General features: G+C 37.5%; 1 protein-coding gene across 21 annotated transcripts in view; it reads left to right on the top strand.

The window, feature by feature from the left end:
• The window catches only part of SVIL (supervillin), a 143849-nt gene that overhangs the window by 101552 nt on the left and 24866 nt on the right, over positions 1 to 17431 (top strand). For 15 of the 21 annotated variants that reach the window (XM_075492547.1, XM_075492552.1, XM_075492551.1 and 12 more), the window contains 4 exons: positions 399 to 969; positions 2464 to 2683; positions 8280 to 8409; positions 12479 to 12556. In XM_075492547.1, the coding sequence (XP_075348662.1) occupies positions 399 to 969; positions 2464 to 2683; positions 8280 to 8409; positions 12479 to 12556 (999 nt within the window). The remainder of the gene's footprint in view (positions 1 to 398; positions 970 to 2463; positions 2684 to 8279; positions 8410 to 12478; positions 12557 to 17431) is intronic. The other 6 variants (XM_075492555.1, XM_075492554.1, XM_075492553.1 and 3 more) reach the window with 2 other exon arrangements.

Genomic DNA, 17431 nt, shown 5'->3' with positions numbered 1-17431 from the left:
CCTGCTGAGATGCAGAGTTGATTAGCCTGGGCACATGGCATGTCAACCAGTGTCTGGAACCTTAGCTAATTTATTTCCCCGGTGCTGCACAGTACCATGTCAGTATGAAACTTTTCATGGAGCCTTGGCACAACGTCATGTTGCATGCTACACATAAACCCTTTATTACTAAAGATGTTGCTGTTCACATGCAGTCATTTCTTCCCTGGGTGGAATAATCCATCCGCAGCCAAATTAAGGGGGCATTGTTGCTCTCCTTTTTCCTCTTTCTAGTCTATAGAGCACTATATTCATATGGAAGCACACCTCTGAAGAACTTACGTGATTAGACTGTTTTTGGGAATTGATGATTTTGGAGCTTCTAAGTAGTCTTTTTTTTTTTTTTTTTTTCCCCATAGGTACAAAATGAAAGTGGAAAAATTGCTCCCCTGTCAACTGGAGTTGCAACATCAGTTTCAACGATGGCATCTGCCCTTTCTCCACTGTATGCTGGAGACCTGCATGCAAAGCCAGCTGGTGATGGAAGCATGAGCACTGACACTAGAGCTGATTTGAGACTCCACTCTTCAGCAGAAAACTCGGACTCTTCAGGAAAACGCACACAGAAGTCAGAACAGTGGCAGCCCTCAATGGAAGCGCTAGAAAGCAACAGGGCATCAAAGAAGCATGAAGAAGAGAGAAAGAGGTTTCTAGCACACGAAGCTAATGAAATTACAAAGTACAGCTCCTTTGAGGAAGAAACCACACATCCTGTTCCTGAAAAAACAGGAGACTACCATAAAGAGACAACATACAGCTTCCTGAGGAAGGGCAGCATGGAACTGTTTAGTTCACAAGCACTTTTTCAGCCTCTTGAACAGAAGGAAATCGATACTCGCATGCAAGGTAGATGGGAAGTCAAAGAAGGCCAGTCCTTTGAAGAAAAGATGGATTTGGAAAGTGTTATGAAAAGCAAGAGTTTGCAAAGAGGTGCAGTATATACTTGCTTTTGGTGTAGTCTCGTTCAGCACACGATGGTGTTTCTCTAGTTTTAAACATCTTCATTTCAAGCATTATCAAGGCTGGTTATTTTTTCTTTTTTTAACACTGCTTAAAGGTAGAGAAATACCTGTGAAATCTTCAGTTTTACAAATACAGTTTTCTCTTTGTTATTCTTTCAATTCTTCAGCCTTAAAGATGGCTCAAGTTTATTCAGATTTTCTTACTTTGAAAGAAGTTATATTATGTGCTGAAGCTAAGATTTATCCTTTCCTCTTTTGCCCTTGCCCTGCCCTCCAAAATGCTGAATAAGCTAAAGATGCTGCTCTGGGTCAAGTGTCTGCTCTTAATTGTTGCCTTCCTCTGCATATATCGTTAGGTATTAACTACATATGTATATATATAGCTAGTAGTGGATAATTTTCAGAGAACTAGTTTTGCAAAACTACTATTATTTTCTCTTCAGTGTGGTGACAAAATATAAGCCAAGTAATTCTCAGAGCAATTACGTTTCTATATGCAAAGCATAATTCAAGCTTAATAAGTTAACTCGCCCATCTTTAAATAAAGTGCTTTGGAAATAATCAGTCAATTTGGTCATTGCATAAAGCCTTCTATTCTGTTGAATGTAGAAGGATGTTGTATTAGTATTCTGTTTTATTATGATGGGGTAAAGGACCACAGTACCCTGTATTGCTAGAACCACTTTTGTCTTCATCCTGTGAAGTTAATTTATTTTGAATTTAATGGTCTTCGAACAGGCATAGGGAGGAAGGTATAGTTCTGCCTGTATTCCTCAAAAGCAGTGTTCATTCAATCCAATTAACTTTTGGTGACTGCAGGGGAGACAGAGACTGGGATAAAACAGGAGCAGTCGTGTATCAGAAGGGTGTTATGTTTGTAAAATTTCAAAAAGAAAAATGAAGATAGTTTATATTTCTTTAAGGATAACTGTAATGGTGCATTTATCTTTCCTCAAGGCAGTTTTTCCTGTGGTTTAATTGCTGCTTGAAAAAAATAAAACCAAAAAAGTCCCCAACACCACCTAGAAAATAATACCTTTATTAAGCTATTAAATGTCCTCCTAGTATGCTACTTATGCATTGAACTGCTTTACCAATAAGTTAATTTCTTATTTAAATTTTGTCTGCTTCTCTTCCCTTCTCACTTTCATCTGTCCATTTGTTTTCCTGTGGTGTGATGACAGGAGCAGCAGTTTGTGCCTCATCCATATGAAGTTCAGAACTGTGTACTGAACATGACTGTGGCTCCATGTGAACTTCAGTCACAAATGGCCAGTCTATGCAGCAGATAATATTGAACGATTAATCTTTGTACTCTAGCTCAGCCAGAAATTTTTTCTCTGTTAGAATAGCATGTGATTTGAATGTTAAAAATCAGATTTGCTGTTTCAGTGTTAGTAATGTAAAATATGTTTGAGAATAGCACTAACTCTAATTCAGTACTTCTCTTTTGAATGAGCAGACCACACTGAACCTACTTCTGAACTCACCAGCACATCAGCAATGAGGACAGTTTCACAAACTGCAGCTGCAGCATCCTGTAGATTGCAGGAGCTCTCCGATCAATTGGAAGGCAAATTTAATAAGAATTCCTGTGAGATGTTTTCCATTGGAGAGAACAAAACGCAAACAACTGAGGATATCCTCGATAATTCCAGCAAAACTATGTCAATTAAGGAAAGGTACTTAAATTTCACTTCTTTTTAAAATGATCTCTATAAATACAGTTATTAGACTGATGGTATAAAAAGAAGCTTTAAACCTGTTTCTGAAAAAGCTAAGCAGCGATTATTAGGCTTTATTAGATGTCAAGTACTAACAGCAGAAATATGCAGCTAATCTCCCTGACGTGCGTATAAAGCAGATGGTGGTGAATAAGAATTACTGTTCAAGAGAACATAATAATCTGATTTTGAAAGGGCCACCTGAATAATCAATAAGTAGTTCAGAAAATGAAAGTTGTAAAAATACATGTTCTAGTTACATTTATACTGATATACTCAATATAATTCCCCAGGTACTGCTTTCAATTACAACAGGTATAATGGGATTTTTTTTTAATAGCTGTTTTTTTGTTGGTCTATGGGAGTAGTCTCTTTTAAATAAGCCGACTACAGGGAGTCAGGGATAAACTCCGTGATGTTTCCCTCTCTGCTTCAGAAATACATGGTTGCCATTTTGACTTCTGAGAACTTACTGTAGGGATTTTAAAAGGGTAATAAGTTGGACAGGTTTGTGGGAGTATTGGAAATATTTTTTCCAACCCAAGATCATTCTGATCTGAAACAAAATGTTAAGTATTGTGCGCTTGTGTGAACAGCAGGAGTTCACGGCTAGAGCTCCAATAGCTGCTGTAGCACTTGTAAAAGTAATTCTAATTTAGTTAAAACTTTGAGAGTTATAAACTCAGACCCAACTGTAAGAGGATCTCATCGCAGTCCAGTGAGTAAAATTACGATTATTTGCTCCAGGTTGACAAATAGGCCTATTTTTACTTCAGTTTTCTGCAGTAAAAGCAGAACCAATAAATAAAAATAGCTGCTTGATTAAACTTTCACTGTGTAAAAGTGTTCCTGCACTTTGTGAGATGGGTGTGATATTAGGAACTCCAAACCATATTTTTTTTTTTGACATGATTACAAAGCATACTTCTTAAATTCATGTATTTCTAGGATGTGTGTGAGTCATCCTCGTTTATAGAGCATTCCCACTCCCTGTTATCCCCTTAACATAAAGAGGGGGTGCAGGGGCAGCTACAACAGTTGTGCAGTCTTAGTCCCCCTTCTGAAGGATGTAGTTACCTTTTTCATTTTACTGTTGTTTTGTTTAAAACAACCTTCATCTATCCCGTCGCCCTTCTGTAAATATGTCAACTGTCTGGGCAGATAAGGTTTAACACCAGTAACTTCTGCTTTATAGATGGTAAATGATCTGCCTTTGCTGATCCCAGAAGGGAAAGAGAGGTTGGAGGGGAAGGGAAGATCCAAGTATTAGCAGCTGTTTCAGTCGTAAATTTAATGCTTCAGTTGAGTTGATCTCTTGAGGAACTGATGTTAAAGACTGTCAGTCACGCTCGCAATCTGGAATCGCTTTCGTTAGGCCTCCAAGACTGTCTAGTCAGTCCCAAAGCTGACAAAAGAAAATACCTGCTGTCTTGTCAGGAATTTGTACGTTCTGATTCCACAAACGTCTGTAAATGGCAGAGCTGGTACCAAAATGTTTTAGCCTTCCAAAATACCATAGTAGTCTACTTCTTGGCCCAGAATGAAAAAACTACAACTAGTCATTTTCTTTTCTTTGACTATAGCTGATGCCAAGTTTTCATAAACCTCAAGGAACATTTCTGCTAAATATTAACTATTACACTTCGGATTTATTTTTTTCCTTTTACTTTCACTAACTTCATCTTCCCATCCAGTGGATTTTTCTGGCTGTGTCAGACATTCTTTCACCTTATGGAAGAACAGCTTTTCCACAGATGTAATGATATTTGGGCAGGATGCATGCATGCTGGTCTGGATGAAAGTGATTTTCCACAAAGACTTACTTCACTGAACTAATATTATCCTTGTGGAGTGACTGCATACCTGGCATTTTCAGAATTACCTATATTATATGGAAGAATGAAAATCATGATTTTTCAAGGAAGAAAAGACACCTATCCTCTCTTCTTCTGCAAACACACAGCTTGGAGGTGAGGGGGAGCAAAGGCTCATATCTTTGAGTAGTTTTGGCTGTGTTTTGTTTTAGGCAGCCAGGGCGAATCCACTGATGTGTTATCTATGAGTGGTGGAAACCTTTTTTAATTGTCGTCAGGAAGAGGAATGTCTTGGAGGACTTCAAATGGAGCATCAGTTGCGTGTAACTACCTGTCTTTGTGCATTTATGGAGACCAAAGTTGCTAGAAGGCCACCCTATCAGCTCCGCTTTAGAAGTCAGCTGCATGCCATGATCACCATTTAAAAAAACTACAGATAACTCTAATTTCTGGTGGACCTCTTGCCATCATTCATTCCTTCTCAGGAAGAGCCCAGCCTAAACTAAATTTTCAACCTTTTATGATGTATGGACGCCAGAACAAGATTTTCTTATGCAGACTAGTCCCCACTATAGTGAATTTATGCACTCTTTAACAGTCGGCTTTCTTTTTGTAGTTACTTATCTCATATTCGCCTCAAGGATTTATGATTTAGCTGAAAAGAACTGGTCAAGTGCAGCCAATGGAGTACGTGTGAAAGCCAAGCCCATGTCCAGTTTAATCTGCCTCAAGGATAACGCTAGTAGCTAAGATACTAAAATATTGCCACAGAAGAAAGATGCATCATTTTTGACATTTTTTGCCAGGACTTTTGCCAAGGCCTTTCATACAACACTCCTTGTTTAGGCAAAACCATTGTTCAAATCTTGTTTCTATTTCCCTTCAGTGTTAATCCAACATTTTGCCTTCAGCTGTGAAAGCTTTTGCTTTGAACCCATCCTGACACCTCTGGGATGACGGTCATTCTATCTTGATGGCAGATACTCTATCTCAGTAGCAGGTGAGAGAAGGATGCAGAGCAAGCTGTCAAAGCTGGGCAGATATATAAAAAAGCTTTTTTCTTTCAAGAAAAGACTAAAACTGATTTTTTTTTTCAGATTGGAAAAGGAACTTTTGGAGGCAAAAGCAGTATGAATAGAACTGTGAAAATGAATAATGAATGATTATTCATTATTTATCAAAAGTGGAAAACTAGAGGTATGCAATGAAACTAGTAGGCAGCAAGCCTTAAACAAATACAAGGGTTAGACCCAATAATGGCCTTGTTTTTGCAGGCTTTCCAAAGAATCAGCTGCTCTCTACTTTGAGTTAAGCTACTGAGCTGGTGGGCTTGCTTTTGTGTGAACCAATTCAGTAGTTCTTGCATATTTATTAATACAAAAGGGTGCCCTCCAATTGTTGCTGAGTCAGAGCAGTCTGAGTTGATTGCTGTTTCCATCATTCGAAACAAGTGCATGGCTTTAGGTTTTACACAGCAGTGACGTTTTCAATGGCATACTGGGCACACATATTTCTTTAAGTGGTGATTTCATTGCTCGAAACAGACAAATGTGTGTTCTCACTCTGGGAACGAGTTGTTTCATTACATATACAAGTGAAGAGTGGAGCGCTAGTATGAATCTGTCCGTATGACAGAGGAGAAAACAAAGTCTCCAGAGACACAGAAGCATTCTTAGAATTATAGATTTTCTCTTCCTGATCAACCAAGCTGTTTGGGGAAAAGGTCTAGGGCAAATACCCTGCAGTAATGTCAGGTTAAAAAAAAAGAATTATTTTTTCTGCCTGCTGTGTTGAGCAGCTGTAGACATTTTTAAAATCAAATCTATCTTAGGCCAAAGCTGACCAAAATGCCTTCCAGCTTCAGTTATCGCAGATCATTTCTAAGCAAAGCTGACCTGAGAGAACATAACTACTGAAGATAATTCAACTGCATGGTAGCAATTCAGTCCCATCTTGGTCTCCTCCACAGTTTCACACATGCATGGATGCACTCCAGAAGATTAGTTCTGGGCAGTGAAATCTTGTATACGTTCTGGAAACAATGACCATGGCCTCAACTCCTTATTGTGGGTCCTTCTCACCCCTACTCATCCCATGCTGTGAGGTATGAAGCAACAAGGCAATGTGAAGCCTGCCAGTGCTGCCTGCCTGGGCAGGAAGAGAGGAAATAACTGCTTTCTTGAATACTAACATTCTTACTGCCATTGTATTCTGTGGATTTACTGTTTTCTGCATTCTCAGTTTTTCTCAAATGACTGCCTTAGGACCAATTGGTCATCCTTGAATAGGTCAGTAGGATGGTTGCACCCCTGGATTTTTACAGGAAGCAGCTGCCTGAAACTTGGCTTCTGGCTAGACCTATTCGGTCCTACCCCTTCCTTCTCCTCAGAGTTTCAGGACAAGACTTACTGTGAGGGTAACAGTAATCACATCTCTAAAGGAATCTCCGTATCTTGTGGTCAAAATAGATTGTCAACACTTTAACTACTGAACCTGTTCAAATACTAATAGGGTTAAGGGTTTTGTATAATCCTTACTGAAATGCCCTAGGTTAAAGAAAGTTATGTAGTAAAACTTAATTCAACTAAAATAAGAATTATTTAGTGGACCAATACAAATGTTTGCACAAGTTCTGCAGATATACATTTTATGGAGTACTAAGAATGATTTCTGAAAGCTAGAAAATTCATACAAATATTCATTTCTGAGGAAGGTAAGCTGAAGATCATGCCTGTGTAGACCTTGTATTCCTAACTGACTTCCCCTACCCCCAAAACTAATCACCTCAGGGTTTGTATGGACAAATAGGTTCTAATTCTAGCAAAATAAATCTACATGCTGTCCCCACCAGAGCCAATCAGCATCCCTTTGTGCTATATTCAGAATTTTGCTCAAGGTTAGGAAATAGCACTTTTAAAAGATCCTACTTAACCTGAGGTTAATGGTAATCCACATTTTAAATATATGACATCCTTTAAACGAGTTGAATCTTGCAGATAGATTTCACAACTGTATTATAGTTAGCACCAAGTTACTAGTGCATTGGTACTACTGATTTGTGTCACAGCAATGCCTGAGCTAAGCAAGGAGATACTAAGTGATCCCTAGTAGTCTGATAGTAACCTCAGTCACTGGACTTGTAGTGAAAGCAGTAACTGCAGAGTTGTCATTTGATATGCCTGATGAGACCTAATTGGTGGGTTCCTGCTGAATAGACCTCTTTCTTCTTGGGTTTTAAGGAAAATAATTTTTTAAATCTTTTTTTGATGAGTACAATAAAGACCAAAGGTAGGATTCATCTTATTAACTTTGGACATCTACAGCATAAGCATCCATAGCCGAGCTAGTCACTCTCCGTGCCTTATCGACAGAAGGGAGGGGAAAAAAGCAGTGATTAATCTAACCTATTTGTGCATCTACTTTAGGATGATCTGCATTGTACCTTGGTCTCCCTTGACTGTATTGGCAATTTCCATTGACTATACAAATTAACTGGGGTGCCTGTCTCAGAACCAGGTGTCTGTGTTTTGACAGATGATTCCCATTCAACATGTTCAGTAAAGGCTTGGTGTTTGTGAGCTTTGTATATGTGTATGAAATGTAAAGAACTATAGTTAATGTTAGAAAACTTAATTTCAAATTCTCTTGAATGCAGCATTAGTGAAACAATAAGGATAGCTTTTGAGGATAACAGGAAGTACAGTGTTTAAAGCTACCTGTTGGCATGGTTTTTCTTCTAGGTTGGCGTTGCTGAAGAAAAGTGGTGAAGAAGATTGGAAGAGCAGGCTTGGCAAAAAGCAGGAGTATGCAAAAGTGTCTGTTGCTGATCGTAGTGCGCAGATGCAAGAAGTTGAGCAGCTGTTGAAGAAGGTAACTCTATCCTTGTTTGGAGAAAACATCTTGCTTGAAATGCTTCAGCTTTTTGAAGATGCATCCAACTAGACAGGCATGTCTAATATTAGCTACTAGCTCCTGCTATTCCTCTTGTTGTCAGGCTTGTTTAAAAAACAATTCTTCCAACATGAGAGCTCTTTAAATGAGAATGTCTTCACCTCCCATTTTATGGGGCATATAAGACTGGTTACAGTGTCTTTGCATCAGCAGATTATGAACCAGTAAGTGGGCCTGGAATGTTTACAGGTATAATGATTTAAGCCTTTTTTTCCCCCCAGTGAAAATGGCTTAAGACTTTAAGTTCAGGTGTTTTCTTTAGTATGGGTGAGCTTGTAAAAATTTCAGATTCCTAAAGCTGTGTTGTCTCTGTGCACATACTTGTTTTTGAGCAGTGATTTTGGATCTCAGAAACACTGAGGAAATGCGGGTACCAGAGCATTCGTGAGCAATTTGGCTTTTGGTTATCTTGCATGACGTTTGGTGTTTGTGGATGGCCAAAACCATCTGGGCAAGGATTTTATCTGTCTTGTCAGTGTTAGTGAATAGAGTGGGAGATGGGTAGAAAGGTGTAGGGGGAAAGGGAAGCCTGCATTGTTAGCACATTCTGGCTGTCTATACATGAGTAAGTTATGTTGCCCAGCAGGAGTGGATCTGTAAAGCAGAACCATTACTGATGAGGACCTGCTATCCATGCCATACTTACTTGTTTTGCTTCAGTGAAGTTTTGTTTCAGGCTAAATTTAGTCTGCTCCTGTGCCCTGACTGCCGTTAGCAGCCGTGGTGTTACATGGGAATCCAGGAGTACGCTTCAGGGCTTAGTTTCATCCAAAAGCCTGTGCATTCTGCAATGTGAACCAAAGCATAAAGTGAGGATGACTGGGAGATTCGCTTCAAAATGGACTGCTGGTTCAAACGACAGGACTAATGTAGACTTGCTTCCCTTCTGAGTCTAGTATTTCAAAAATGACAGTGTCAGATAAAATAGGCTGTTTCAAAAGCCTTTAATTTTTGAAGGAGTATTTTCACAGAAGACAAGTGAAGATAAAATTTGTGTTATAAATTTTACTAGTGGGGACAGTAATCTTTGGATCCAATTATTTAGTTTTGAAAATGCTGCTTCTTTAAATAGTATAGGCAAACAATAACAAAAACTCTCCTGTTCCATCAGTATATTACAAGTAAGTAGTTGTTACACAGTCTGTCATTATTGGGATTAAATCTGTGCCTGAACATGTGACTCATCAATGGTTGTGCATTAACTGGACAGAAAAACAAGAAAGCTGATTTTTGCAGTTTGTTTTATGGGTTTTGTTTTGGATTTGCCCTGTGGACTTGCTCAAAAATCCAGTTGCTAGTTTGAAAGATGTCCTGAAGCAAAAATAGTTTCAGTGAGGAAAGCAAAATTGCGGTCACGTTTTTAACAGGCTAGTCTCCAAAATGACAACTGTTGAGATCGGATAACAGATGTACTCCAGCTAAAGACAATGGGGTTGAGAAAAAGCTTTAAGCAGCTGCCAAGATTTAGGCAGAGACAAAACCTTTGTTCTCTTTTCTCACTCCCCAGCACCCATATCATCCCTGCTGTGTTACCATGTGCAGCAACTTCACTCAACATAGCACAAGTTAGGCTTTTAAAGCAAGTAAGCAAGCATGAAGTGCTTGAAGGGTACAAGCTTTGAAGTGACAATGCTAGCAGTGGGAGTTGCTATGACACTGGGTCACCCACTCTGTTGGTTCATGTTAGCTCTTGGCTATTTAGAGCCTAAATCAAAGGATTTGCATGACTGCCAATGGGTGAAATCTTGGATGTGTAAGAAAAAATGTTAGTCTTATTAGATACACAACTCCCTGAACTGTATTGATATTTGTGATGCTGATTCATTATGTGATACAATATAAATAATATCAAGCTTCCCTAAGTTGACCACAGTGTTTACAACACACCATGTCAGCTGCCCTTAAATCTGGAAATGCTATTATTGATAATTAATCAATGTGATGGCTATTATCCTTTGAGGACCATGAAGCAGTGTGCCACTGAAGTCTCTATTTGTAGAAGAGCTTTGAGACTACGATGTACTTAAGAAACTTAGTGCTGGATTGCAATAAAAATGCAGGAATTGTATTGATTACTGTGTTTTGAGCTAGGTAAAATACAATTTCCACACATGGCAGTCATGCATCGACAGCAAGGGTGTGTAAACTTCTGTCATGCCCTGCTGGTTCAAAATAATGCCTGAAGTTTTTAGCTGCAGTTATGTCACTCCTGTTAATGTAGTCAGACACCTTTTTAGGCTTTCTTTTGTGTGTGTGTGTCCCTTTTAAAAAGGTTATCTAACTTGTTCTGGAGACTTGATTATTGAAGCATAGCTGTATAAAATAGACGTTACTAGAGTACATTTAGATTTCTTATAAACAACAAAAGTTGAAAGATTCATACTCTTAATAAAATAGTTACATTAAATAGTGCTGTTTGATCACTTCTAGTCAAAATGCTTCTGCACGTTGTCTTCATGGTGAGATATTTCTCCAAATGTGTTATAGTCATTTATATGTAGGCTAAACTGTAGAAAAACCATAAAATTCATGGAAAAGCTGACAGAGCAACCTCAAATGGGGAAGAAAAGGGAGTAAAGAATTAACTCAAGGAGATACAGATGAGGGGGGAAGTTGAAATTTACTTGGAGGTCCAGCATCTGTTTTGATGATTGCTGCACATAGGAGGAAAATTTGTTGGAAGCTGTGAGACTTCTTAAATTACTTATATGTATGGTAAAACATACTTGGACAATTCAAAGAATACCTCTAACATCAGGGGAACAACTGTACACTGAAGAATGTCTTACTGGGAAAAAAAAAATCCCTTTTATTTGGGAAAAATATTTTGGATTTAGTATATTTGTATTCATCATCTTAGGTTGGATGGAAGACTTCCAGTTTGTTGGGGTTTTTTCATGGATAGAAAAATTAACTAGTTTTAAAATCTTTCCTTAGTATCAAAATAGCAAGATTTACTGGAATGAAAATTCCTATTTTATAGTCAGCCATTTTTAACAGAATCCCTGATTAATGTGATTACCAGCTGCATTGCAGTCACATTAAAGCAGTGAATGATATTTGAAATGCACTTAATTCTTATAGCAAGTTCAAATTGCAGCTCAGCACTTGTGTTAAAGGCTAGGGCTGAACAGTCAATTCAAAATTACTCAGAGATTAAGTGTGTAAAAATCTTAAAGGGGGTAGGCCCTTAAAAAGTGACCTTTAGGCAAAGTCTTTTGCCGTAGTAATAGTTTTATCCATTTCATATATGGCATCCACCAAGTGCTCGTATCCAGTTCCAGTCAAAGCTCTAATGATTAGGCTTCATTTTGAGCCACTCTAACGAACTGCATTCACCCATATTCTGTGCGATGTTCCACATTTGCTTTAACCTATAGAAAGGAAGAAGAATTGTAGATGATAAAGCCATGTCTAATCAGCTTTGGGTAAGCCCAGCTCTGAGGCAGGGGTTATTTGTAGGCTTTGTTTAGAATGGTGAACTCACCTTTGCTGAGTGCTGTGGGCTTAGCAATTCCCTCCAGATGGCTTTTGAGTATCTGTTTTAGTAAGCATTCCTTCTTTTCATCCAGAAAATAGATGGCTTGTTATTCAGCAGGGTCTGATTAAACTTGCAGCAGAATTATTCACATTGTGGTTGACATGGTTCATCAATTGAATGGTGCATGAAAACGGAGACATAAAAATTATCAGCATATGGAAAGTGTATCTTCTGGCTGTGCTGTTTCATTCTGTGTTGAGTTGTAGTGATATTGTTACTAACTTGTTTAATCCCTGCATGGAATGGCTTTGGTAAACATGCTGTTGTATTATGACAACATTTTTGATTTCTGGCTTTCCAATAGGGAAAACATTTCTAGAAGATTAAAAGATTCAGATCTATTTCATTTTAAGAAATTAGGGGAAGACGAGTTATTTCCCCCCATCTCCATTTCTGATAGTCCAGTTCTTTTCTAATTCCTTTGCTTTGCTTCTGTCCTTTTCATAGGAACCTGTATACGCTTCTACTTACTCTCCTGTTATACCTGCTCTCCATAAATTTCATCCTTTTCTACCTATTAATCAGGTGAGCAAAAGTCTGCACAATTTAAATGCTCAACAATTTCAAGTAAGCACATTTTGATAGGGTTTTTTTTACACATGAAATTAATAATCCTCTTAACTGATTAACCAGCTTAGTAAAGGCTGCTTTAAAGAAACATAGTATTATGCCACTATGCTGGGTACTCTTCTTCAATATACTTCTTCTTCAATATATCTTCTGCTAGTGTTTTTCTTATGGTTGCTTTTCTAAAAATTCTGTATGTGTTAGACTATATAGGTGAGAAAGTAAATGAAGGAGACATTATTGCATTCATTATAACACTGAAAACTTGCAAGTTGTTAAAAAGGTATATAAAAAGAGCAATATGTAACTGCACAGCATTTATTTTCAAATAAAATGCTGTGTACCCTGACTTCTCGAAGTAATGCACATATATAATGTAAGACATCATCAATTTATTGACTGTAAAAACCAAGCTGTTCAGAGGTGACTTTCCTATAGTGCTTTTCCCTAGTCCCTGTCTAAAGGATTTTTGCCTTGGCACATCCTGCTTCTGTTATCTGACTGTCCCATCTTCCTCCTTCCTTTAAGGTCTGTAGTATTAGTTTGAAAGAATCGAGCTCTCTGATTTCTGATGAACATCATCCTTGGAGATGGAAGGTGAAATGCTGTATAAACTTCCTATTTAATTATTGGAGGGAGAAGTAAGACAGAAAATTACATTCACATCTAAGATGCACATTCCCAAAGCAACTTGTGGCAACAGAGTTAACTTTGTGTTTTCTTGGGAATAGAGTTCTGCTGCTGGTTCCAGTAAATGTTAGAGAAGCTTCATGTGAAATGTTCCTCAAAATCATGTCCATACCTCTGCAATTCCATCATAAACAATTTGAAGAACTTACTTATGAAGAATTAATAGATAATGAGAAATATAAACTTTATACAGCTACTTAACAAAGTTGTCTTTGAGCAGAAGTAGAATACTGGATCTTGATCTGAACAAACAGTACCTGTTTCACATTATCACAGGTTAAAAAAGCAAAGGCAGGAGTGGGCAAAGAAACAAGTTGAAGAAAAACATGAGAAAACAAGGGTAACTCACTGGAAGGTCTCAATAGATCTATGCAAATCTAATTCTGCCTTATTACACCTCCTTGCCTCCTAGTTCAGATCTGTGGTTGTAGTACTACAAGGAATCCATTGGGTTCTTCATTCCCACACAAAATACAGTGTATGTTGCATGTGGGGAGCGTTCCAACCAGCATGCATAATGTCAGTGAATCCAAAGGGCAGATATTCACTGCTAGAACAGAGAATGATGATTATGGCAGAGGCTACTGGAACTACGATAAAAATTTTGACTACTGATATTTACCATTTCCACATTCACTTTCAAGTTGTTTTTGAGGATCATCTTTTACTCTGAATTTTTTTTAATTAAAAATTAAATTTGGGGCTAGTAACTGAAATGTGTTAGTGTTACCTCTTCTCTGTAAGCTCTGGATCTAATATAGCTTTGTTACTATTTACTTCAGATAACCTATTAATTTTGTTGTGACAGAGTTCACCAGCTCTATGTATCTAGAAGGTAAATATATAGTCTAACTTAACATAATAGCCCTCCAGTAGTGAGGGGAGGTCCTTCAATGGGCTGTTCATCCCATCTGTCTTAAAAGGGGAACACCCAAAAAGTGTTCATCTTTCCATTGACTGTGGTGAGCTACATTGTGCCCTCTTAGAAAGCTGCTTCCTTCTAACATAGTGTCAAAGTGCACACAGATTTGTTTGGGTTTTTTCTGGCACCATTGATCATTCTGTTGTTTGCACCAAACATGAGTTGAGTATGTTCTATTTTGCTCAAACCACTTTTGAACAGGAAGACATGCATGTGCATTTGAGTTTTCTCCTTATAACAAGACCCATATAAAGTTGCAAAGGAAAAGAATACAGAAACTTTTCCATACTTGTACAGCTGTTGGATTCTTCTTGTACTTTTTTTGCCTTAGGAGCCTAAACCAGAGAAGTTACTTCTATTAAAAAGCAAATAGATAATTTTTGGATTCTTCTTTTACATAATTTAAAACACTGGTTTTAAATGTATCCCCCTTTTGAAAAATACTCTCTTTTTTTTTTTTTTTTAAATGTTCATTCTTGGTTTGGACTCCCCCAGGTAGGGGCAGTCTTGATCTTCAGCAGAATACCATGGATTCTCTTATTTCTTGCATCAAAAAACAAAACAAAACCCCAAACAACAAACCAGCATGCTAACAGACCACTCTCAGTTGTGTTCTTGTGACCTAAAGGGGACACTGCTTGGAATGGAAAATTGTAGGGTACAAAATGGAGCATTTGTCTAGATCTGGGCCCTTCCTTAGCATGAACTGAGGCTGCAAAAGCAGTGGAGTGCCTGTGCATACCCTCAAGAAATGTGTTGCAGTGCTAGAAAAGACCAGTATCATCGTCCAACCTAGCCAGGCAGTGCGAGAAAAGTAATCCCTGTTTCTAACTGTTCTTGCATTGAGTCTATAAATCCTTCACAGACTTAAACCAGATCTTTTAGAAAAATATGCAGTCTTTATTCTAAAATGTCAACATACAGAAAATTCACTGCAACATTAAGTAATTTTTCATGTGTAATTACTCTCGCTGGGTAAAATTTAACTCTTAATGCTCTCTGCAGTAAAAATAAAAACTCATCTGATTTAATCTGAGGTAGATTTTTTTCAAATCTTGAAAAAATATTTTAGCCTTTTCCTGAAACCCTTCAAAATTGCCAGCATCCTGGATAGAAGTGTAGAGGATGGAAATGGATGAGCTATTGCAGTACAGATTACCTGTTCAGAACAACTGTTCTATGGGAATTTTTCTCATCTTTTTCTGTCTTCCTAATTGGCTGGGTTTTGCTTGTTTCCCTTTTCAAATAACATTTCTCTCAAAAGCCTCATTTACCAGATTTTTCTGATAACCTTTTTTTACCCATCTATGGGATTATTTCTTCTTTATCTTCATCACTCTTCTGTATGTTGGTGTCATCTTGAGGGTCTTCTCAGCAGAACTGTATCTTTTTTCCATGTGTGTGAAAACATTTTGATCATAGTTGGGCCGAATCAGATCACTGGATGGCTCTTTCCTGTTTAGAAATAATTTTTCAGTCAGTTAACTAGTTTGCAGCCTGTAAGCTGCACTGATATTTTTATATTGCTCAAAAAAACTCTCAGAATGTCATCTGTGATTAAGTCAAAGATATTAAAGAAATCAGAGCTAACTGTGTTAACATATTTAATCATACTTGATCTCATCAAACTTACCATTTTGATTAAACCTGTTTTCCATAATGCCATGTGGAATGGCATTAATTACGTGCCTGTGCTTTGATTCTTTATTGATTGTCTTACAGCAGTCTTCCTAGGAGTGTCTGGAACAACACACAGCTTCTGTGACCTGTACCTTCATGCTTTAGTTCTACTTCTTCTAAATATTGTCCCCATCTGAGTTTTTATCAGTCCTATACATTTTCCCATTTTTCAAAGGCTTTTTTTTAAAACCACTGCTTGTGTTTGGGGCATCTCCTATTCCAGTTATTTCATGTTGTTAGATGCCAATTCATCTGATCCTTTTTCTGTTTCACTTCATTTTAGGAATTTATCATTTGTCGGAAACAAGAGATATTGGTGAACACATGGGTTTATTTTTCATGACAAATTAGGATATTTCATTGAATGTAACAGCCTTTTTTGTTTAATGGAAAAATAGCATTGGAGCTGTTGTCTTCCTAAGCTTTTATTTATTTCTGATACACTGAAATAATTCTTGTTGTGGGTTTTTATTGAGGTCTTTAGTTCCCCTTATCAAAATGTCACAGTTACAAATTTGAGATTTATTCTTACTTCATATCTTAATTTTTTTTTACTTGGAAATAAAATTTGCACTTAAAAGCTTGTCAAGTTTTACCTTTCTTGCCATACTTTCTCCCAACCAGAATGTGCTTTGAGCAACTCATTCCTCCATAAATGCTGTCATTTGGCAATTGTGAAGGCTTTGTAAACTACTCCCAATTACCAGGTGTAATTGTTCTGAAATTTCTTTTGACGATTGTGTTGGCTCATGTTAGTTTTCCAGCTATAGAAAAATTATTCTTTCTTTTAAGCATCACATATACTTTTGTTTTTCACCAGGACTGTTATAGCAAATTAAATGGGTTAGGGGTTGCTTGGTGTCTATTCAGCTTATCTTTTTTTTTTTTTTTTTTTATTTTTTAGTTAATTTGTTCATTAATAGAGGAAGGTGGGAGTCTTCATGCATTAGGAAGAGATCTAATATGGAATTGCTCTGAGTTTTGTAACATGCACATCCAGTCTGATTTATTTTTTTTTTTAGGAACTCCAAGGATGTTTTGCCCAACGGAGCAGCTTGAAATCTTCCATTAAAAAAAAAAAAAAAAAAACACAAACAAAAAAAACCCAAACAACAAACCACAACAAACATGTTTGTTTCTACTGTTAGACAGCTACTTAGTCTCTTTTGTCCTTTGACAAGGCTCCAGAATTACTCATGATCTTTCTTACAATTTACATGTGTAGTGATTAACACGTACGCATTCCAGGTCTGTGTCTTCAGAATTTCCAGTAGCTCTGCAGACTCTGGAGCTTCAGGTATTTGCTGGAGACAAAACTGAAAATTAAGCCCCCTGTCACTTAAAAAATATATAAATAATATATATGAAACAATCCATATGACACTACTTCTTTCTGCCTCTCCCTTGCTTCCCCTCATATCGTGATCAAAGTCAGCATCCTCACTAAGTTAAAAGTATTTGTTTTGTGTATGAAATCTCACTTGTGGTTTCATTAGGTATATGTTAATTTCCTGCCAAGATCTCCTTTAGTATGTTGCTGT

This window comes from Mycteria americana, chromosome 2 (assembly GCF_035582795.1).
Source record: "Mycteria americana isolate JAX WOST 10 ecotype Jacksonville Zoo and Gardens chromosome 2, USCA_MyAme_1.0, whole genome shotgun sequence".
In the NCBI taxonomy this organism is placed as follows: Eukaryota; Metazoa; Chordata; class Aves; order Ciconiiformes; family Ciconiidae; genus Mycteria; species Mycteria americana.
The sequence above is the reverse complement of the archived record's forward strand: the minus strand, read 5'-3'. Positions and strand labels throughout refer to the sequence as shown.